The following is a 24,674-nucleotide window of genomic DNA, read 5'->3' as shown; positions in this document are numbered from 1 at the left end:
ATGAACTATGTTAGTATAATTAGTCAAATATTTTTATAAATCTAGTGCTAGCTGTATCCAGTGTTTCTGGAAGGAGCAGTGAGCTCTGGCAGCAATCATCTTTAGGACTGCTTACACGTATACGCTGCAACATAGAGACCGATTTTTTGCTCATTATCCCATGGAAACCATCCACAGATGCATCAGCAAACATTCCAGAAGCACTACAACGCCACGGTAGTCCCAACAGCCTCCTAAACACATTATTGTATGTGACACACACAAGCCGCTCGAGTAAAAAGACTCGCAGAATGCTTTGAATAATAGCTCTTTAACATTATTTTTGTGCTTCGTGCAAACCTGCGGGCGAGCTTTATCTTGGTATAAAATATTTTCAGTAGTAGCAGTCTAGACGGTACGCTATAAGTATTAATAATGTAGGAGCACTTGGGCGTATCCTTGGCACACCCCCCAACGCCGCCCAACCACAACCTTGAACCTTCTACTCTGATCCCATACTTATCCCACGGGAAACATACGTTTTTGAAGACATTTTGAAGTAATATAAATAATTTATATAATTACTTCTAAAACATCGCATTACAGTGACTTAGTTTGTTGACAGTTAATCTATGTTCCAGTTTTATTTTGTACTAGTTGTCCCGACAGACGTTGTTCTGTATAACTATACTAATATAAAGAGGAAAGTTTTGATTGTTTGTTTGTTTGCATTGAATAGGCTCTACTGAACCGATTTGAATAATTCTTTCACTGTTGGGAAGCTACATTATCCTCGAGTGTTATAGACTATATAACATTTTCAAAAAAAATTGGGATCCCTACTAAAAGTCCAGTAATATAACCCAAGGTGTAAAAATACGTACGCGAACCACGTCGCGGGGTATCAGCTAGTAATAAATAAAATAATGTTTTTTACGAATTTGTCAATAATATATCATAACATCAAGAATTATTTCGTAAAATATGCTCCCTGTTGTTGCAATGAAATTGTTTTACAGCAGAACTATCAAACCGTGTGTCAATAAATTCTCTCATAGAAAATATGTCCATACAAAACAAATATCGGACGACGGGGGACATACACAAAGGAAAACAAAATTGTTGTTTTTATTTAATTCCGAACACTTACATATTTATTCATCTTTTAAACCTTTCCTGGACTTCCACAAATAATTCAAGACCAAAATTAACCAAATCGATCCAGCCGTTCTCGAGTTTTAGCGAGACTAACGAACAGCAATTCATTTTTATATATAGACTAGTGGACCCAACAGACGTTGTCCTGTACACACGTCTTAAATTTGAAAAATCTGTCCAGCCGTTAGGAGGAGTTCACTAACATACACATGAGCAGGAGAATTATATTATATGGACGTAATTGAGAATCTAAACCAATCTCAAATTCACTGAAACAAAAAAAAAGTCATCAAAATCGGTCCAGCCGTTTAGGAGGTAGTTTAATTATAATTATCTTAATTATTTATATTATAATTATAATTATATTAATAATAATCTAAACCATTCTTGAATCCACCCGAAGACACACATCAATCTCAAATACACTGGAACACACAAAAATCTCATCAAAATCGGTCCAGCCGTTCAGGAGGTAGTTCAATTGTGAATCTAAACCATTCTCGAATCCACCTGAAGACACACAGAAAGTTTCAATAAAATCGGTCCAGCCGTCTAGGAGGAGTTCAGTGACATACACACGCACACAAGAAATATATATATAAAGATTAGAAATTATTTGAATTTGGAGTGGATTTGTTGTTTGTTGTAAATAAATTGGCGAGTTCAAGGTCAAATGACACGTGTTGTTTGTAAACAATAACGTTTATTAATTGTTATATTGAAATTGTTAACTTGCATAGTGAAATTTCAAAAATTTTAACATCCAAATAAAAACTTAGCTATTTTTTAAGTATCGCTTTATTTGTAATTGCTTTCAAAGCAACTAACAATAATTAATAATACGAATATGATATGAATATAACAAATATTGCTATTTTATTCGCACATAGTCTGTTAAAATTTATAACTTTAAGTGACTTATGGAAAATTGTATTGCAAAATTATATTCGAGAAATTGAAGTAAAATTTACTTATTTTTCAGAACAGACTTCAAATTAAGCACTAAAGTTGGATTTATCGCCCCATAGGGTTATAACATACAACAGAAGCAAATACATCAAAAAAACGAAAACACCCTTTCTGGAATTTCCGGACAGTTTAAAAAAGCCAAGATTATTTACTATAAATAATAAATACTAATCACTGAAAAGGACTTATGATACAAATAATGATGGACAATTGCGACATACCATCATCGATGGTATAATGCGCTAACAGACCGGGTCCGATGGTTCGGCAGTACCAAATCCGATCATGTGTTTGGGCTATCATATTCACCAAAACAGCTTCCTTAGCATTAAAAATTTATATGAAACTACCTGACCCGACACACGTTGTTCTGTATATAAAATTAAGTTTATTTTTTACCTCCTGAGAAACTTAGAAAGATATAAATTCTAGTAAGTTTTTCATTTTAAACTTTTCTTTCAATTTGATTTCTGAACGACGGCGGACGCATCAAAGGAAAAACAAAATTGTTGTTTTTATTTAATTCCGAGCATTTTCATTTTTATTCACCTATTAAACCTTCTCTGGACTTCCACGAATAATTCAAGACCAAAATTAGCCAAATCGGTCCAGCCGTTCTCGAGTTTTAGCGAGACTAACGAACAGCAATTCATTTTTATATATATATAGAAGATATATGCTAAGTGATGCAACTATATTATTACACAATTAACAATAGGACACAAAATTTCATATTCACTTTATAAATTTGTGCAATCAATGTTCTTATAACCATTATTTTGCTTGAATTAAATGCCTTTTATTTATTTATTACTCCTAGAAGCAAACTACCAGTGGGAGGCTCCTTTGCACAGGAAGCCGGCTAGATTATGGGTACCATAACGGCATATATTTCTGCCGTGAAGCAGTAATGCGTAAGCATTACTGTGTTTCGGTCTGAAGGGTGCCGTAGCTAGTGAAGTTACTGCGCAAATGAGACTTAACGTCTTATGTCTCAAGGTGACGAGCGCAATTTAAGAATCCTGAGTGGCACTGCATTGCAATGGGTAGGGCGTATCGATTATCATGAGCTGAACGTCCTGCTCGTCGCATCCCTTGTTTTCATACAAATAAAACCAGGACGTATGGGTCTATTCAAAATATAAAACAGTAGCCTTTGACAATAGCAAGAGAAACATAGCTCGACGATATACTCCATATATATTGATAGCAGACCTCTGTCTAAACACCGCAGTCACGTGGCAACCCTTTGTCGTATGAATTAATATTTAAACAAGCTTTTAGTGATGCGACTACTTTAGTACATATCGATATTTTTGCCAATCGTAAAAACCAACTATTAAACTCTGTTTAAGCTGTTTTTAAGAAGCTATGCCTATTGCGATATCAAAGTTTACTGGAAAAGTGTTCGAATAAACTTAAGTTAGATTCTAGTTTTTGGTTTCCTCAAGCGAATCAATATGATTATTATAATCTTGCCCTATTCGTATTACAATCTAGCCTTAACATAGGATAATAAATTATTTTACTTAAACTTAAATTGTTAGATAGACTAAACTAAGAATGCATACTTAATGTTTCTATTAAGGGGAAGTCACTTTGTTCTTCTATAATATTAAATTCTAGTGATATTGCGGTAATGCTGCCAGTATTCTTGGTACGCTTCCATGTAATGATAGTTTTAATTTTATGTAGTCATAGTATTGTAAATAAGATTTGTTTTATTTGAATAATAAATTTTAACTAGTGATATTTGTGTTTACCACACCCGAAATTTTGCTGTGCCACGCTTAAATGGAACTTTTAACTCATTGCAAAGACGACCAATATGGTGAACATACATATCATTAGCAATTTGCAGGATTCTTATAATTATTGGATGTTAAATGAGTTCTGTCAATAATCAGTCTAAGCTTACAAAACGGGGAGGGCAACAAATAAATGAATAATTAAGTAAGAGAGGCAAAATATTATTAAATGAGACACAGACATTGAAATTAGATCCAAGACCACTCAGTCAAGAGTTTAACAGCTTTTTTAGCTTAATTATCGTTTTATCATTTTGTTAAAATAACTTAATTAATATGCTATGAATCTTCTAATGATCGTCGTGGGTGTGATTAAAAGACTATTTATGAGATGTCACATCCACTTTGTGCAAGTTGGAGCATGAGAGACACAGCTTACGACCATGGTTAAAATAAACATAAGAAGTCAAATCGACTTTCAGGAGAGCGGTACACAGTTGAATGGCTAACAATTTATTTTAAAGACTGTGTTACTCGTACATATCAGTTTTGTTCGCTGTAAATGTTATAGCATTCACCTTTAGCATATTGTTACATAAATACTACAATTCCATTTAATATTAAAGGCTTCTTAATGAATTCAAACAGACAATCACACTATGTAATAAGCCTCAATTTTGTTCAGCTTTCAAGTTGTTGTCTAAAATAGAAAGAAAAATGAGCCTATACATTAAGCATGGATACTTGAACAATTTTATTGCACATGCCAATTTTTATTGAAATTTATAAATTGACTTTTTTGAATTATCGATATCGAAGCTGTTACATGGCACAGCACTAGAATGCCGCAGGCGACGCGTTCCAATTAGCTTGCACAAACACTAAACCCACGTACCTTCAGATCTGCGGATCATTTGTGGATATACAAGCCGCACCTTTGCACAGGGGAACAAAACTCATATTCAAGAGAGACAGTAAGAATACCAAGTTAGGAAATATAAATTTTGAAAAAGGTGGAATATGTGCAATGGGGTCGATAGATGGTCAATCCTTTTATTTAAATTAGTTACTCTCGCCAGAAAAATAAAAAAGGTAATTAACTGGGTCGTATTTATTTATTTACTAATTGACCCGGCAAACATTGTTTTACCTTAGATAATATTGTTTCCTCCCGCCGCGGCCCTGCTCTCACCTCTCGCCTCGTCACGTCGCTCGTGCGACACAAGCACATCTCATCTCTCATATTTTATCTATTGTTTTGCAATTGTATTTTTTTGAAGTCGGTTGTATATTTGTTATTTTATTTATTTTTTTATTTTTAGTGAATCTTAAGCACCAACTAATAATTTGTCTAAATATGTGTAGATCTACTAAATTTTTCAATTCAGCAATGAACGTAACCGCATTGCAATTTGACTACAGATTTAGAAATTCTGCCACAGATCCCTCCCTTACTGTAAATCGTTAAGGTGTTTCATTGATCATCATATTCGACTACGACAATGACAAGACCATAATGCAGTCACGGTAGGTGACTAAAGTATTCGGATAGCATTAAATATATTCAGCCGAGTATCGTTAATTTGCTCCTAAGAATTGAAGAATTCCGTTACTTTGTCATGGATAACATAATCAGAACCTAACTAACCTACCATTGAAGTATATCCTTTCAAATAAAAAAGGATCATCGAAATCGGTTTGGTGCGATATTGTGTTATTCATCCATTTGTCGCGCACCTACTTATAGCAAATTTAAGACTTTGGTTTTCTCATGGATGCCAGGGACCACACGGGAAGCACCAGCAGCCATCGGTTAACGCAGTTGAAAGTTCTTAAGTAAAACAAAGATAAAAAAACATACCGACGAATTGAGATTGAGAATTACCTCCTCCTTTTTTTAAGTCAGTTAATAAAACATATACAAATAAAACTTATATCTTTAATATTGTTTACATAGTATATATCTACATTCTATATATATATTTTAATTAATCACTATGATTATGAATTGTCTTCATCAGTATTGATTGGACTCCTTCTTGAGTTAATAGGCCAGCTCCAACTTGTTCCAAGCCTCCCTATCCGTTGCTTTTTACGATAAGTTTCATCCTGTCGCTTTTATATCTTCTGTCCACCTTTTCCTTCGCCTGTTTCCAGTTGATCCTTACCATATAGTTAAATCTGAGGTTCACCTTTCGTCTTGTCATTTTTCGTTCATCTTTCTCTTGATATAATATGTCCATTTACTATGATGTTAAGTAACATTAGCCCCGTAATTTCAATAGTTACAGCGCCCTTGCTGAGGGCAGCATAAGTCACCGCTGTAGTTCCGCCTTGCCACCATCCAATGCAAATAAGCCTCCCATTCTGGTTGGCTCTGCACAGGGTTTCCTAGTGAGCCATCCAAAGGAATTTAAGACAAAAAGGTGCCACTTTGTCTCTGCTTCCGTGACTGACACTGATAATTTATATGAGACATGAAGAACCATGTATGTAATTATGATAAATAAATAATAATTGGTGAATATTGTGTTGTTGCAAACTAATCTGGGCGGTGGTGATCATTTAACATCAGACAACCTCTATGTTCGTTTGTCTGTCCCATCCATCAAGTAATAAAATACAGGCAAACTTGAAATGATGCAGGCTGAATGATATTCCTTCTTCGCTTCTTCACTATCAGAATGCCAATAGTTTTCGGTAGCGTTCGAATTTTTTTTTCTTTTGTATTCTGCGTCTTGGCAATCTGTCTTTCAACAATGATCCATTAAGCTGTCTGAAAATGATTGTATTTTGGCGTTATGATTAGGAGAGGCTTTCTCCTCTCTCTCAATCCTTGTCCACAAATCTTGCTGCTAGTCCCTGAATACAGTGGCGCTTCAGCCTAGTGAATTTAAGGCTGCCAGGACCCTGAAATTGAAAAGCAAGTTTGTTTATATGACTGTTAAGTCTAAACTGGTAGCTCTTACTGTACTTTTCTATTTCTTGCTTAATAGTTTCCAGTTTTATGTCTGCGTACATCAGTTTGTTGTGCGTACATGAGCGTTAGAAATGACATCAAAAATAATTCTAAAGGAATCAATTTTGTGAAAAGATAAATAATGCCTTTTAATGCATGATAAATTTACGGACGTCCAGTCTAAATAAATAAATTACTGAGTTCAACATAAAACAGATGTTTAAATTAGCTAATAAAACCCCCCAAATGGCTTCTTTTCGTTAAACGTAAGGCACACATCCCCTTTGAGGAAATCATTGTAATTTTTCTTCCGAGTTTTATTTAAATTTACAATTTGCATCGAAAACGCCGCTATGCGCCATCAAATAATTCTTTTAGAGGTCTGTACTAGAAAGATTAATGTTGATAAGACATAATATTAAAGCAACAGTCGATATAAATAATTTTTTGTTCGCCATGATGTGCATTATTTAAAAAAAAAAGTTAATATTGATGGAATTTAGATTATTGGCTAATGGCTTTATAAAGGGTGAAAAAAAGTAGTTTAAAAAGAATATGTTATCACTTAATGCTTAAAAGCAAATGTTAGAATTCAACTGTATGAAATTACACATCTAGCAAAAGAGAATTTAAACCAAAATTCAAACCATAAAACAGGATGATGATGATGCACTTGGGTTTCAACAAAATTTAGGGAAACTTAGTGGAAATCCATCTATTAACTGTAAATAAATTCTACAATACGTAGATAGCTAGACTATTAACAAGTGGGACTACCTTCTAGACTCCTGGCAATGCCAATCACAGTCTCGAATTTGAGTCGCACAGAATCTTCTATAACAAAATTGTAATAGGAAAAGAACTATATCTTTTGAGTATGAAATGTATAAGGAAAAAATCACAATTCCCGTACAATATTATACAGCGTATCCACACTAAACCAACATTGCAAACATCTGATTCGTGAAATGAACTCTGTGAAGCTTAACTGTATATTTCTGTTTCAAACCATTTCTTTCCTTGTCTTTACCATCGCTTGTTGAGTTCTGTAGGTAATTCTTACTGTGTTTGACCGAATTTTCAATTTATCAGAATGAAACTGTAAAATAATCGTCAAAGTAACTTATAGCTATATAGTTCTTAATACTGCCAGCTTCTTCGGCAACTTACCTGCAGACTATAACATTAACGTAGTTCTTTACAAAAAATATAGTTTTTTCAATAGTTTTTTTTGTAGTTTAATAAGAAATAATCTTTAGGAAGAAAAATAACGAAGAATTATACTTAAAATTAATTTCTCAGGAGGTATACCTAATAATTTCAGATTTTATGTGTATTAAAAGTTAATTTTCAATTTTTTTTTGTGTTTGTAAAGCAGGACATTTAAGAACATAATGTATTAATTAATTAATACCTTATTGTACTAAATTCAAATATTTTTATTCAATATCATCACTTCTTAAAGGTCAATTACTACCACTCATTCCAAAATGAATGCCTCAGACCTGAGAAGAATGGGCGGGAACTCAGCAGGCTTTTATTTTTCATCAAGAAAATATGTTTAAACTTATTATTTAATACTGTGGTATCATTAAGAAAGTATTATATGTTATAGTAACCTTTACCACACAAACGCTTTTTAACAATTCTTTTGAATAACGTAATACTTTTGTTTTGAACATTTTCTGGGATCTTGTTGTAAAAGCATATACATCGCCCCATAAAAGACTAACTAACTCGACTTAGCTGAGTAAAAATGAAATAATATACAAATATAATTTACTATGTTGAGTGGGGCGCTAAATATGACATTAAATAAACACTTGGGTATAGGTACTAAACCGTAATCATAAAAAATAAATATACATAATTAACCTATATAAATAAATTTTCTTTTATATCATTTCATTTGTAAAATTCAAATCAATACAATTGTAAATAGTCATAAACTGATTACAAAAAATAAGTGCGCACAAGCGTCAAAAAGCTCATTACGTAAGAAATTAATAAAGGATTGTGTGGTTTATGAAACTACGGTAAAAGTGAACTTTTTTCACATTATAGACATTTTCTAAAAATTTTTGGAATAATATTCCATTAAGGGTATAAAAATCGCTTTATCAATATTCATTTAATACTTTGAAAACTGGAATGATAATGGAAAATAATAAAAACAAACAAAATAGCGTGGAGCACTAACACAAATGAGTAATAGTCTATACACTACACGGTCAGCTGCTGCGAACTATAGGCGCCGCCCGACCGTCACGCGACATGCAACACACAGACGAAAAAGTTTGAGATGATGTAATAAAAGTTTCACTTTAAAAATAAGTTAGTAATGGATGCTTCAAAGTCGCAGAGACATGCCGAGTGCCGACATATGTAAGGAACCGTACGCCAAGCTTTTTCATGCTCAATATAGTCTTTAATATGTCAGGCAGTTCTGTTATGGTCGCGTACGATTCTTTCGTGTCCTATGCCGCTTCTCTACACTCTGTCAGCAGAGAATTATTCTCACCTATTTCGAGTAGAGATGAGGGCCTTGAAAAGCTGATTTTAGTTGACACTAAAGGCAAATGAGTCAGCAGATGGTTCCCTAGCAGATGGAACTATCAAGTTAGAGGACCACCTTCTACCAAGTTCTTCTCGGTTGCCAGAGAGGCCATAGGCACCGATGGAGGCAGATCATAACATGTATCATCCCCACCACGATCCTCATTCACGAGGGAGTGACCGCAGAGAGAGAGAGAAAGAGTGGGCAGTTTACTGTGATGCAATGCTGCTGACTTTAGTCTCTGCGCTGTTGAAGAAACCTTTCCTATTATAAGTATATAAGCTTGGTTATACAGAGTCACTGGCAAAGAAACAAATAATTTAATATTTAAGTCACAGTATATTACTGTTTTTTTTTCTATGAAAATAAGGGACGAGATGATCTGGACGTTCAGCTGATGTTAATTGGTTCGCCCTGCCCATTACAATGCAGTGCAGCTCAGGATTCTTGAAAAACCCCAAAAATTCTGAGCGGCACTACAACTGCGCCCATCACCTTAATGTTAAGTGTCATTTGCAAAGTAATTTCACTAGCTACAGCGCCGTTCAGACTGAAACACAGTAATGAATAAAAAAAAGTGATTTCATATTAATAACTTCAAAACTTCAACAAAAGCCAAGTAATAACAATTTAAAATTTTTCATAAGATTAAACTTTTTCGTCAAACTAACATTGCATAAAAACTTTGTCACCCTAATATCTCCCTTAATTACTGACTCCCCCCTTCTCATTCACCCCTCTGAGGACATTTGTATGCTTATTAGCGCGGACACTCAAGATCTTTACGTGTGGTGTATTTTATAAGCGAATGCGATTATTATTTCACCTTGTTATTCTTTATTGAAAACCTTTGCAAACGAGTCTAGGCCAAAAGTACTGAGTTTATGAATCGCTTTTGAATAGATATTTCAACGTCATATTAAAAAGATATATCCATTGAAATACAGATAATTTCCCTTATTATTATATGAATGTGTTTAAGGGACTACTGAATAAAGAAAAAATAGTCAATCAAATAGAAAATGGAGACAAACGAAATAAAATTGCTCTTGCCAATAACGTCTATGCTTCTTTTAGAAAAAAAATTATTTCGATAATATTTCTCATTATCTGTTTATAGGTTGCCCATAAATTTGGTTTATTGTATTACACACTAAAGAATATTTAAAAGAAGTTGAAGTACCTACAACAAAAAGATCAAAGTAGATCTTTTCGCGATGTACATTTTACTATTTTACATACTATAATATGTATACGAGAGGGCGTATGCTATAGTACGAACTATACAATATATTCTTCGCTGCGAAGTCAGTTTACCATAGAAATGAAATAAAAAGTGACGTTTAAATAAATGCTAAAGATAATTATTCTTTGCGGGACCATTGTCACCTTTATATAAATACATTATGTTTCTTGCTTGAAATGCTACGGATATTGCCTTACGGCCGTTCCCAATATTCAGTCTATCTCTTACTTGATAAAATTAGAATAATGGGGAAAAATTTTGATGACAATATTTGAGACGAAACTTTATGAATAATATGAATATTGTGATTTGTACTTTTACTGGCGGAATAGCTTTCTTACGGCCATTCCCAATATTCAGTCTATCTCCGGTTGTGGCCTACTTGAGTTAAAAAATCGTTACTATGGTTGACTTTTCTGTCCCAATAAACTTATCGACGGTGACTCACCTTATTCGTACACGCTGTCTGCCAATGGGCATATATAAGGCGATAAAAATGACTTATCGGGTATATACTTACTGAGGTACACAATAATTACCCGTGTTTTCACGTCCATGGTTTCGATTAATACTATATCACTACTAAATGTATGTTATTATAAATGTTATACTTTTTAGGCGCGTTATAAAAATATGATGAGAGTGAAATTTAAAGATGCGCGCGCATCAAAGTGACACAACAGTAACAGGGTGAAGTTGGTTTTAAAATTTACTGAGGTTTGCAACATTCGTTATTTTTTTTTGGGTTCTTCATCCATTACTTTAGTTATTTTCACAGCATCATGACGTACGGTATATTACTATGGGGTCATGCTGCTGACATTGATATAGTGTTTGCACTGCAAAAGAGAGCTGTTCGTGCTATATATCAGCTTGGTTATAGACAGTCTCTCAAAGAAAAATTTAAAGAAATAAATATTATGACTGTTCATTGTCAGTACATTTATGAAAATTTAATATATGTTCACAAAAATCGTCACCTTTTTGCTCTTAATTGTGATTTTCATTATTATAACACTAGAAATAAGGGATTGCTTGTAACTAATTCTAGTAGGCTTCATAAGATACATAATAGCTTTAAGGGTAAATGTATACACTTCTACAATAAAGTCCCAGCCACTGTTCAGGCATTATCTATAAATAAATTTAAATGTTTTATAAAAAAAATGGCTCTGTCGTAAATCCTATTACTCCACTGCTGAATATCTAAATGATCAGACAGCCTGGGACTAGATTGTGATTATTTTATAGCGATAGAAATGACTGTACAATATTGTATATTTTTATTGAAAAGAGAGTTTCTTGCGCCGCTTCTTCTCTCTCAGAGCGCCATTTGTTTCCGAAGCGGTAGTAGTATCTAGTAGTATAAGAAATGACATCAAAAAGAATTCTAAAGGAATCAATTTTGAGAAAATAAATGCCTTTTATTATTAGATAGGCAAAGGGTTCAAGCCCATACAGCCGTATTCTTTATTTAATAATTAATTGTCAAAGTCATCTTTGCAAGATTTTTACAATATTGTTCTTTCCACAAACGTAGAATAGCGCGAGGAATAAATAATTTTAATGATTTTTGATTTGGTACGCCAAAGAAGTATAACTTCTTGCGTGCATACATGAGTACACACACACTTTTTTTTATAAAAAAAGGGGCAAGAGACTCACGTAATGGGAAGTGGTTGAGAGATTCGATGCTGACCTTTAAGGTGTATACTATATGGTTCCATGTACCAGTTCCAGTCCAGTACCATGTAATTGATTTCACACAGTTTCTATACAAGGTAAGAAATGCTAGTGGTGACGTGGGGCGGGTCCTTCTCTTCCTTAAAATATGGTCAAGGGAGGTGATGGCTGGCCCATGCGTCACGCTCGTAAACCGGTGAATCATCCAGCCAGATGGTCCAGTTACCGGGAGGTCTGCTTCATATTAATGTTATTATATATTTTATTTAATAAAAGGCTCGCATAATGCCTTTTATTTATTTACTGTATCTGTGGATTGATTTGTACTCAATAAGTCTGGTGTTTTTAATTATTAATTTACTTTTATTTTACTTACTTGTTTAAGCCACTTAGTATTTGACGTTTGAGTATTTTTGTTGCATAACTTTGCATATATTGTAGTTAAAATGATTTGTAAATTGCATTAAAAATAAGAACTTGTTATACCTAATCTGTTTTGAAAAGAGCAATAATAGAGTTACTTGAACGTTCTTCTCTAAGGAAAACTACCTCATGATCACCGAATGAGTTGTATGAAAAATAATCATATTTCAAGTGTAAAAAAAAATATTTTTGATTTGATTTGAAGTTGTGGAATATTAAACGTAACTATTCCACTTTTGTATCATTTTATTTGATGTATGCAGTGCAAGTAGAAAATAAAATCAAAAGTAATTTATTAGTAAATTTAATAAAACCCGCTTTCGCTTATCACTTAAGCCCTTACCTAATGCTAAGAGAAAATCTTCCTGTCATCTAATTATAAGTAATATCTCTACAGCAGTTATACGATGTACAAAGTTACCAAGTTATGTTATGACTTTCATAATGGTGATACTTTTAAAGGTTCTGTTAGGCTTTAGAAGGCTTTACAACTACGCATAGTCTCTCTTTGTTAAATAGGCATTAATGATCTTCAGTAGGTTATTTCAAAGTCAAAGTCTAATAAACTTTATTCAAATAGGCTTGGCGCTTCTGAATCACCACTATTAATATTTCTTTTAAATTACTAAGTTTACCATATGTTCGTAAAAAGCTGAGCTTGCGTGAGGAACATACAAGAAACTCAACGGACTTATCAATCACATACAGTATTTTACAATGGCTGTAATATATATAACAAGTTAGTTTGTAAGGTGCTGCATCCAATATTTGTATATTAATATGATATGATAGAATATATTTTTTTCTTAGTTGTGATTATTCTTCAATATGTATATTAGAATTTTGTGTATGTACATTATAAGTATCATTATTTAATCCTGTAAAAGTAACAAGTGGTTTGTGTGAGAGAGGAGGAGCCTGTCTACCGCTGCCGTATGCGTGAGTGAAAGGGACGCCAGACAGACTGGCGCCGTAACGCGTTACGTTACGAAGCGTTTTATTCTCCCATGAGAATAAATATATGCTGTATGGCTTTGCTAGATGACTGCAAAATTGACAATCTCTCGAGGTTTCCAGACCTAGCGAAGTTGAAGGCATTAAGATGAGTGTTCCTACCTAGTATAAACATTATGGTTGTACTTTTAAGATAATTATACAATATAAAAAATAAAATTTGTGTTTCGGTCTGAAGGGCGCCGTAGCTAGTGAAATGACTGGGCTAATGGGACTTAACATCTTATGTCTGAAGGAGACGAACGCTCAGAATTTTTGGGCTTTTCAAGAATCCTGAGCGGCACTGCATTGTAATGGGCAGGGCGTATCAATTACGATCAGCTGAACGCCTTGCTCGTCTCGTACCGTACTTTCATAAAAAAAAACTAGAAGAGACATAAATTAGGTAGTAGTTGCCTCTACGGCTAAGGCCTCCCCTAAACCTTTCCAATACACTCTATCTCTGGCTCTTCTCATCCAGTCCGGTCCAACTCTTTGAGTAAAATTATCACTCCATCTTCTCTTTTGTCTCCCTTTTTGTCTAGAGCCTTCCCATGGTATCCATTCCGTATCTCTTCTCGTCCACCTTGAATCATCTAATGTACATATATGACCTGCCCAGCAAAATTTCAGCTGTCTGATGCTTGCTATGGCATCCGTCAGTTTAGTTTTTATACAGTTATACAATACAACATTACTTAATTAGGATTAGGATAGGACGCGTCAACGACATGCTCATGACTGACACACGTGATAAATAAATAATAAAAAATAAATATATTTTTACTTTTTGGATGGGTGAAACTTGTAACTCGTGCGTTTGCATTTGTATTTGAATTTGTATATATTGTGTATTGTTGAATTATTGAAAATAAGTTTTGAAAATAAACTAAAATTACAAATTTTGTTGTTTTTAAACATTTCATTTCAGCCCGAAGACGTCCACTGCTGGACAAAGGCCTCCCCCAAATATCGCCATGATGATCGGTCCTGCGCTGCCCTCATCCAATTCGAATTCCGGCGATCTTCACCAGATCGTCAGTCCATCTTGTGGGGGCCTACCAATACTGCGTCTTCCGGTACGTGGATGCCATTCGAGGACCTTACTGGCCGAACGGCCATCCATCCGCCGAGCTATGTGCCCTGCCCACTACCACTTCAGTTTCGCAATGATTTGGGCTATGTCAGTGACTTGGTCCTCTTTTTAAACATTAGGAAATTTAAAATTTGAATACTAAAAGTTCTAAGTTTTCATTTCTGTAGTCAGTGTCTACAACTGCCAATCTTATTTATATAAGAGGGGCAAACGGGCTCACGTGATATGAAGTGGTGAGTTAATATATTAAATGTATTAATATCCGGACGACCGAGCCTTGCTCGGATTTTTAAGCTACAAAACTTGAACAAAATAGAACTAATAGGACATCTGGATTTGTACTGGGGTCTTCTGCTTTCCGGATCACCCAATGTCCCATCTAAGCTATTACAGTCTTGTATATAGTGGCGAAATTTACCTTTGTTTTCTAACGTTATTGTTGCTGTTTCTCATTAAAACACGGATAAAACTATTTTTTTTAAATTGAAACTACAAAATTTTATGAAAATCGTTGCAGATGTTCCCGAGAGTTAGATTAGATAATATATATACAAGAACTGCTCCTTTAAAGATATAAGAAATCTGTGATTGCTGCATTCATGCCTCTTAAACTAGTTAATCTTCCTAAGCCCCAGCAAGCCTTCCTTTCTTGTCGACGATACCAACTCGCTGCAGCCACCCTATGAACCCTCGATTCTGTCTCATATCCGCCTTCTTTCCTCCAATGCATTTAGATAACGGCTGTCGACGCCACACTGAAATATATTAAATTTATGAAATAAAATTTTATTTGCAAGAAACATTTTAGTTAATTATTTATGCAACTGTTGTGTAATAAGGGATATTAAAACACGAATGTGGGTTTAATAGTAACAATAGTATCACACGAGTGTTTTAATACCTAATTTTCAACAGTTGCATTCAAGACTTTATCTACATCCATAATATGAATCCTCTATAAAAGATTCTGAAACAGTTAACTTACTGCTAACATTAAAAAAGCCAGTCCTAGTAACCATTAACATCATCCAAACGAGTGTTGTAATGTTGTACTGAATTTCATTACAACACTCGTTTGGATGATGTACCTAATGGTTATTAGGACATTGGGTGTTTTAATGTTGGCAATAAGCTAACTGTTTTAGAATCAATAATAGAGCATTTAAAGCATGGGTGTAGATAAAAGATGATAACATAATATTATTAATACTCCAACATGTTTCGTCAATAATTGACATGCTAAATATGTTATAGAGTTGTCTTAATGCCAACACACTACTGTTATACTGAAACATGTACGATTTCACAATGCCATCATTAATATTAATAAAATTAAAATTTAAAAATATTATAATATAAGACGTTAATAATTTAATAATTCATTTAGTACCTATGTATAATGTCAACAAATTTAATGGTCCAAAGTACCTATATAATTAACATTTATATTATTTTCAAATAGACTTGTTCATGAATAATAATAATTCATTTAAACTATAGAAGCACTTAGTTATTAACCATTGATGCGGTCGTGTTTAAAAAACTTTGAAAGGTTAATATTTAAATTCATTAGACAATTTATTACATACTTTCATAGACATGCTGTAACAATTTCCAGTAAAAGATGCAGTAATAATATAAATCATGCTATGTGATTATAGGCGTCTACAGTTGTCTATACACCAAAAATAGTTTTTAAATTAAATATGTTACGAATTTACTCCATTTCAATATTTTAAGGACTGGCAGCGACATCTAGAATTTAGCACTGGACTTATCTACAATGTAATACGTCACTCTAACCGGCCATTGGTATTTTTATAGTTCGCTTTTTATTAGCTTCCCAGTATGATTATAGCCATTTGAGCGCGATTTTTACCTACATTAAATTGCCAGATTTAGTTCAAACTTCGTAGATTTATCTAGGAACGATTACAATAAATTAATTTGATAAAATTATTCCATTTTTCAATTTGCAAAAAAATACAAAATAAGATTTTTGTTAATATATTTAATTTAAGTTTTAAAATTCAACCATTATCTTTAACCTTTTAGGAAATTTTCGAATACCAAAGCGAATTTTGAGCTATATAGGGTTTTTTTTAGTTTTATTTTTAAACTATTATACCAAACCTACTTTACCAAACACACCAATACACGCAAGATTGTAATCGAACGCAACATCTTTTATTCTCAAAATCTTTCAAAGTTCATCGTATCTTTCATTCGTTTTTCCCATCACTACTGTTCAGTAATAATAATGTCCTTAGGTCAAAGTCAAATAAACTTTATTCCATTTAACTTAAACTAAGCGCTTTTGAATCGTCACCATAAATATTTAAATTGAATTACTGAATCTACTATATGTTCGGAAAAAGTTGAGCTTGCGAGAAGAACAAACAACAAACTCAACGGCCATGCAATCAAGGCCAAATAAAAAAACCATTCACTTCATACATTAAATTATTTGCGCGAAACCATCATTTATCTCCGGGACCGGGACTTAACTATTTCTTACACTGCCAAAGAATATTTAATAGTACAAGTACAGAAGACTCACTCTGCAAAATCAATTAAAGAAATAGGAACTCTTGTGGTCATAAAATAAGGTGTAATTCAGATCATACAGCGCTACTAACCTACATTTTTACTCACCTAGAAGTTGCCTCTCTTTCTATCGCATGACTCTTACCTCTTCCGACGACATTAGGGTTATCTTCTTTACCTGAAACTGTACCTACCTAGTATAAGATCATCTTAGAAAAATGACTCAGTTTTTTCTTAATATGAAATATAGGTATGTAATCGTAATTTAAAATCAATATTCTTTCGTTGTTAAACCAACATTACTTGCAGATAGTAATGTATGCGTTGGAAGACCACGTCATACCTACTTAGCATAGTAAATAAATAGCTACCTAGCTATCATGAATGGTAATTTCATTATAATAGTAGTCACTTTAAATTAGTTGGACGGTGATGTAGGTAATCATAACTCGCGCGTGCGTCTTCTCGCTCGTTCTTGAGTCCATACTGGCTGGCCTACTCTACGATTTCGATACCTACACGGGGAGTGAGACAGGCCTGCATCTGCTGTCAAATTCATCAAAATTAGTCCAGAAACAGACCGAGAAACAAATGTGATTGAAATTTGAAGAAGCTTACCGATCCTGTTTAAGCAGGAGTTGTAGTCGAGCTTGCAGTGGTTTAGGAAGACCTGGCGATGTCCACTGCTGGAAACAGCGCACTGGGGATCATAGTCTTCGGTACAGGAGATTGGGCAAGCGTGGGCGCAGAACTGACCATCTATTCCGAAGCTCAATGACCTAGCAAGAGCAAAAACTAAATTAAGTACTTTGATTGTAATGAGGATGGGTATCTTAATAGATATATTTTATGTATATTATATTACTCTACTTATATTTTTTTATTATATACACGTGTAGTTAGTGCGAATGTATCCTTTTAACATTTATAAATTTATTAAATTTTGGGTTTTATTGGTTAAGGGATACGATAAATATTTAAATATAATAATTATTTTGTTCACACATTACTGCCGCGATAGCTTATACGGAAAAAATCTAGGAAGGTCATAATATCAGTGTTAGGAATTTATGTTGCTGCCTCGTTGCTATCATTCTAAGTTGTTAAAATAATCCTTTTATGTTTTTACAGAATTAATATATCTTTTTTATTATTTATTTATGGCATAAAGGGCAATATATTTTTTGACGATAACTTATAAGTAAGTTTGAATTTTCCACTGCTTCAAGAGACTTTAGACTTGAGAATATCGTCTAAGATCCAAACCCATCCAAATTCAGCAGAGGTAATGTATTTGGTCCAAGCTAACAGATGGCGCTGAACGATAAACTTAAACAATTACTTTTTCGAGACTTGCCAAACTCACTGTATCCTCAATACTTGGTATAAGTTAATAATTCAAAATAATTAAAATTTCTTTATTACTTTTGATCCTAACATGCATAACGTAGTATATCATCTATACATAGATTTGTGTGCTGTGATTTGTTGATGTGTTGGTTTATTAAAAGGCATAGAAGGCATTTATTTTCTCAAAATTGATTCCTTTAGAATTTTTTTTGATGTTATTACTTTGCCACGCCAGAACTACTCAAACGAATCATCAATTTTTTAATTCCATATTAGAGATATACCTTGCGACATACAGATAAGAATAATTCCAAAATTTTGAGTTCCGTGGATGCGCGCTACATTTTTGTCGAACAAAGGTTCAGATGGAATCAATACAAATATGACGCTATTAACACACAGCTATAACCTAGGTCCTAAAGAATCATTGAGGGCAAAATTTAAAGAAATAAACATCTTGACTGTTGCTTCTCAATATAATCTTGATAATGTTATGTATGTGTAGGCACTTAAGTGAATTTTCTAGAAACTGTCATAATCATAATTTTAACATAAGGAATAAGCATAAACTTATTATGCCTACAACTCGGCTAAGTCGAGTTAGTAAGTCTCTTGTGGGGGCGATGTAAATGCTTTTACAAAAAGAACCCATAAAATGTTTTAAACAAATGTATTACGAAATTCAAAATCGTTATTAAGATAAAGAGGCCGTTTTCAATAACCTATCTATCCGAAGCTTACTAGAGGTAGACAAATCTATCCTTTTACGCTTACTTACATTTCAATACCTGACAGATAGCATTGAACTATAACTATATTGGACATACCCCGCGACGTCGTTCGTGTACTTATTTTTAGACCTTGGGTTACATTACTGGACTTTTAGCAGGGATCCCTAATTTCTTGAAAATGTAATATAGCTTATAACACTCGGGGATAATGTAGCTTCCCAACAGTGAAAGAATTATTCAAATCGGTTCAGTAGTTGCGGAGACTATTCAATGCAAACAAACAAACAATCAAATCTTTCATCTTTATAATATTAGTATAGAAGTATAGATAACTATGCATAGATAAGATCTTGTCATTCGGCCGTAGCAGCAATGTATCCGTAAGTGAAACTAAGGATATATAGGTTATTGAAAACGGCCGTATATGAAACACCACGGATTGTGAATGGATCGACCATCGTTAGGCTAATAATAAGTTTTAATGTACGATATTACAATAAAACTAAAGTCAAATCTCGTATTCTTCGTAACAATATTATTAAAATTACCTTTATTTAGCCATTTTGGATTACAAAAATGATAGCAAATTCAAATTCTACTGTCCTGAAAACTGATGTAACGGATTATTCCTCTTTTTATTGGTAGATTCTGCTTGGATGGTTCTAAAACCACATCCATTTGAGTTGGGGCATCTATTGGCTAGCTCTGAGTAGGGGAAGTTCCGTAAAATATATTTGTCCCAAATACCACAATGTCTGAAGACGAAGGTTTTCAACCAGTGTGTGTTGCCAGTGATGACTTACGGTACGCAGACGTGGTTGTTAACTATGGGCCTTATGAGAAAGGTTATGGTTGATCAGTGGGCAATGGAGAGGCCTATGCTTAGAGTTTCCCTGCGAGATCGAATCAGAAATGAGAGGATCCGTAGGAACCGTAGAACTGTCACTACATAGATCAGATTGTTGCGAAACTGAAGTATCAGTGGGCAGCGCCCATAGCTCGTTAAGGCAAATGGCCGTTGGGGCGAATGGCGACCACGTACCGGAAATCGCCGGAATACGTTGGATTAGGGTAGCGCAGGACCTTTCATCGTGGAGATCTTTGGGGAAGGTCTTTGTCCAGCAGTGGACGTCTTCCTGCTAATATGAATGAATGAATGAATAGGGGCTGCCATTTCTTGTTTGATATTGAACTACTGGTGTGTGGCTGAAAAATACTCCACTACGACACCCATCTAGCTGGGACACTGTCCATAGAAGTTTTATTATAGTTATTACTCACCTCCTTGAGGAAAACATTCTTCTCGTTTCGTTGAGCTGATTATGAATCTGTTCTTGTGGGCGAGATCTGGGGGGCTGAAACTCGAAGTAAGGGGCTGACTGTTGGTGCGTTGCAATCTTCTTGCAGTTCTCCATCGATACTGTTCTGTACCCTGAGGAGAGCATACTACTGAAATGTTTTCAGACGGAGAAGATTAGCAGAACAGCTGTTTGGAAAGAACCACCAATTCCCATCACGCAAGTTTCCTACCTGTTTGCCTCCTTTTTCATAAAAAATAGTTGTAGTAATTGATCGATACTATCAAATGGAGAGCCGGTATTTTCTTCGGTTATACTGCGAAAACTACTGAACCGATTGGAATAATACTTATACCATAAGATTCGGCGTGTTTCACAGAAGGTTTTAGAGTATAATATGTTGATGATTCATTATAATATCAATTGGAAGACGTACACTGCTGGACAAAGGACTCTCCCAAAAGGGGGGGGTTTAACCATAATCGCCACGCTTGGCAGGCGGGTTGGCGATCGAAGTAGATGGTGATGCTCTCTTGAAAGAATGCTACTACCCATCCTCCGTTCTTTGTATCCCTTAGTCTCCTCTTACAACACCCACGGGAGGAGATGCAAGCAGATTTCGTTCCAACTTCGTAGATTTATTGTTTGTGCATTTTGAAATTTGCAAAATAAGGAGATACGCAATATATATTTGTTAATTTATATAATTTTCGTCTATCGTCTATAAGGCAGGAATTCATTTAAAAAAAAACATTATGTTTAAACGATTTATCTAATATTAGGACATTTTCGAATGCCAAAGAGAATTTTTAATTCAACAATGCAAATAATAGTTTACAAAAACAAGTTTTATAAATTAACTAAACTAAAAAGTAGGTAAAATTTTTTATTTTTCAGTTTAGATTTCTATAAAAAGCGTGTATTTCGATTTTTTTCCTTAACTACTGTTTATTAGGACTTAGAAATACATATATATTCGCATTATAAATAATTTAGTCAATGACATTTCATTACATATGACAGTTCATACAATGAGCGGGGGAGGGGTACTTAATTAAATTTGTCAAGACAACGTTTGCTGGGTGAGCTTGTGATAATCTAAAGATTTTGTTTTTAGTATTAATACATACTTTCTTATTTATTATTTGGAGAGGCACCTCGTCCAAAATCAAACTATTGTGTTCGCCACTCATACTTATAGCTCGTCGTCAAGCCCTGCCGCCTTTACGAATTGCAGTATCTTCTTGACGCGAGTATTACAAACAGCATCTGGGAGCAAGTTATAGTCGCCAAGGATGCAAATAGATACTTACTGTTGTACTCATACTTAAAAGCACAATTGACTTTCCTGAAGTAGCAGTCATTTAGGAACAGTCTGAATTTCCACTTGTGTTCCTCCTCTTTGCCACCACAGACGGAAGCCTTATTGTTATTGCAGTTTAAGTCTTTGCAGTCTAAAACCACTTTGGGTTTCTTTGTAGTATGTTCTTTATCATTTTCTGGCTGCTTTTCTTCAATCCTGTGTACTACATCATCGTTCTTCCCTGATAGAAAGATTATATCTTCTTTTGGACTCTCTGAAAGGTTTGTGTAAATACAATAATGCTCGGCTAAGTCGAGTTAGTTATAAGTATTTTTTTGGGCGATGTATATGCTTTGACAACAAATTCCCAGATAATGTTGAAAACAAATGTATTACGAAATTCAAAAGAATTGTTAAAAAATGTTTGTGTGATAAAGGTTACTATAACATAAATGAGCGGAGCGAGTTCCGAAACCGTGAAGGCATCGGCGAGAACTAGTTCCGTCGTAGCGATGTGTAGTAAAGAGGGAAGTGGGGAGGAGAGAGAGAGCGTAATAGGAAACGGACATGATAGATAGATAGCGGCGTTAACGGTAGGTATTTGTGCTGCTTACACAACCACCATGGCATCCACACAGACAACTTAGCGGGCAACAGAAGTATACATATACCTAATAAAAACATTTAACCAGACTTGAATTTATTGTGATAGGCATAAAATCCAGATGTCCTTAAAGGTACAAACCGAATTATATTACTCGAGAAAATTCGATATGGTGGGATACCCGGTATAGTGACTTTAGCAAAAGCCCGACAGATGAATTTTGCTTGTATGTATATTTAAGATAAGATGGCACACATATAGTTTTTTTTAATTAACGGCTAGTTGCAGAACGCGTCCTTAAAGTTGATGTTTCATTAAATATGATACCGTCCCTTTCTTTTTCATTTTGACAGTCAAAGATCGCATATTGTTATGCAACTTCTGCAACTAGCGGTTAGTAGTATTTAATAACCTTACCAGTTTCAACTTCAACTTCGTTCATCAAGCCTACAATGCTGTCATCACCTTTCATTATGTTTCGTAGGTTTGTTTCACCTTTAGCGTCCTCTTTATCATTAGGTATAAAAACCACTTCATCAAGCCCCTCCGTTGTTTTAGGTAATACATTATGTTCATCTTTAAATCTTTCTGCTTTTCTATCAGTGAGCCAATCTTCTTCGTAATACCTGTCAAAGCCCTTTGTAGTCGCTTTTTCTTCTAATTCCTTTGTATCTCCTGTTAGCTCATTCTGAGCAGTTGTGACTGATATCTCATCAGGATTCTCTTTGACTGGTCTGTCTAAGTCACTGTGACTGTTGTGTACGATGAATATGTCAGAAGTGTTGTCAACTTGGCTTGAAATCGTGGTCAAAGTCCAAAAAGGGATCATTAATAGCTCGTAATGCATTTCGTATTTATATATATATTCGACTTTAATAATAATTTGTATTAAAATATCTAATTTAGTTATGTTTAAATATTTAAATATTGTTTATCTCTATGTTTGGAAAATTAAGTTATCTATATATATATATAATGAAAATGGTCATTTGTTTGAGGTTCTTTTACGCCTAAACCACTGATCGTATCGACATGAAACTACCACAATGCAATGCGAAATATATCCTAGATGGTTTAATGTTTTTTCGAATTCCAACGTTCCTTCGTTTTAGGATTCCCAGCGAAGCGGGCGGGAACGGTTAGTTATTATCTAATTGTGAAATCAACAATATGGTTGTCTAACCAATTAAATGATTTTCGTCATAATATTTAATTTCTTTCTAAAGTTTGTTACAAATTATTGCCAACTTCGATTAGAGACGATAATGATTTGACTAAGTCTTTCATGATGATCTTTTTATGATTTCTCCTTTTAAATTGCACACTCCTTTACAACTAAATTTAGTTCATAAAACACTTTCACGTCTCTATATAATCTTAATATTATCTAGTTGCTACAAAATGTCTTTAAAATATTAAAATTTTAAGAACATAGGTAATTTTTACTTCCATTGAAAATCTGTAGCAAATGACTGTAAATTGTGGATTTATTCTTGCTAATAATCGGAATAGCTCCATTATTCATTTCTCAAACAATGGTCGGAAACGTAAACAGGTTTTTGATAAGGTTTCATAATGCTAACCAGTACTGAAGAATGAACCTTTTTGGAGTTCAGGTAATCTCAAGAAATGAATTAATATTAATACAATCTATGTGCTGCAGAAGAGTGCTATTCGCGCTATTTATACCCTAGGTCCTAAAGAATCATTGAGTGCAAAATTTCAAGAAATTAACATCTTGTTGCTTCTCAATATATTATTGACAATGCTATGTATGTAGGTACATAGGCACATAAGTGAATTTGCTAGAAACTGTCATAACCATAATGTAAACACCATGAACAATTAATAATGTCTACTACTCGGCTCAGACGTCCACTCCAGTTTTTTTTTAAATATTATAGGTCCATAGGTAGCAATGTAAACACTATTTCAGTTTCAGTTGCATATTTGGAATTACGAGTAATAACCCGATTTGGACCAATTTAATACTATAATATCATTGATTTGGACAGTGACATCAGTGGAGT

The 24,674-nt window shown here is 34.0% G+C and overlaps 1 protein-coding gene across 1 annotated transcript; it reads right to left on the bottom strand.

Annotated features, from left to right (window-relative positions):
* Positions 1 to 15,359: 15,359 nt before the first annotated feature.
* On the bottom strand, positions 15,360 to 23,931 carry LOC126973223 (uncharacterized). The gene is made up of 6 exons (XM_050820415.1): positions 23,920 to 23,931; positions 23,062 to 23,332; positions 21,989 to 22,314; positions 20,721 to 20,818; positions 17,977 to 18,137; positions 15,360 to 15,566 (listed from the first exon to the last, which is right to left on the bottom strand). Exons 1-6 carry the CDS (start codon positions 23,929 to 23,931, stop codon positions 15,436 to 15,438), a joined length of 999 nt encoding a protein of 332 aa, XP_050676372.1. The 3' UTR covers positions 15,360 to 15,435.
* Positions 23,932 to 24,674: the final 743 nt, after the last annotated feature.

The sequence above is a fragment of the Leptidea sinapis genome, chromosome 2 (assembly GCF_905404315.1).
Source record: "Leptidea sinapis chromosome 2, ilLepSina1.1, whole genome shotgun sequence".
NCBI classification, from domain to species: domain Eukaryota; kingdom Metazoa; phylum Arthropoda; class Insecta; order Lepidoptera; family Pieridae; genus Leptidea; species Leptidea sinapis.
The sequence above is the reverse complement of the archived record's forward strand: the minus strand, read 5'-3'. Positions and strand labels throughout refer to the sequence as shown.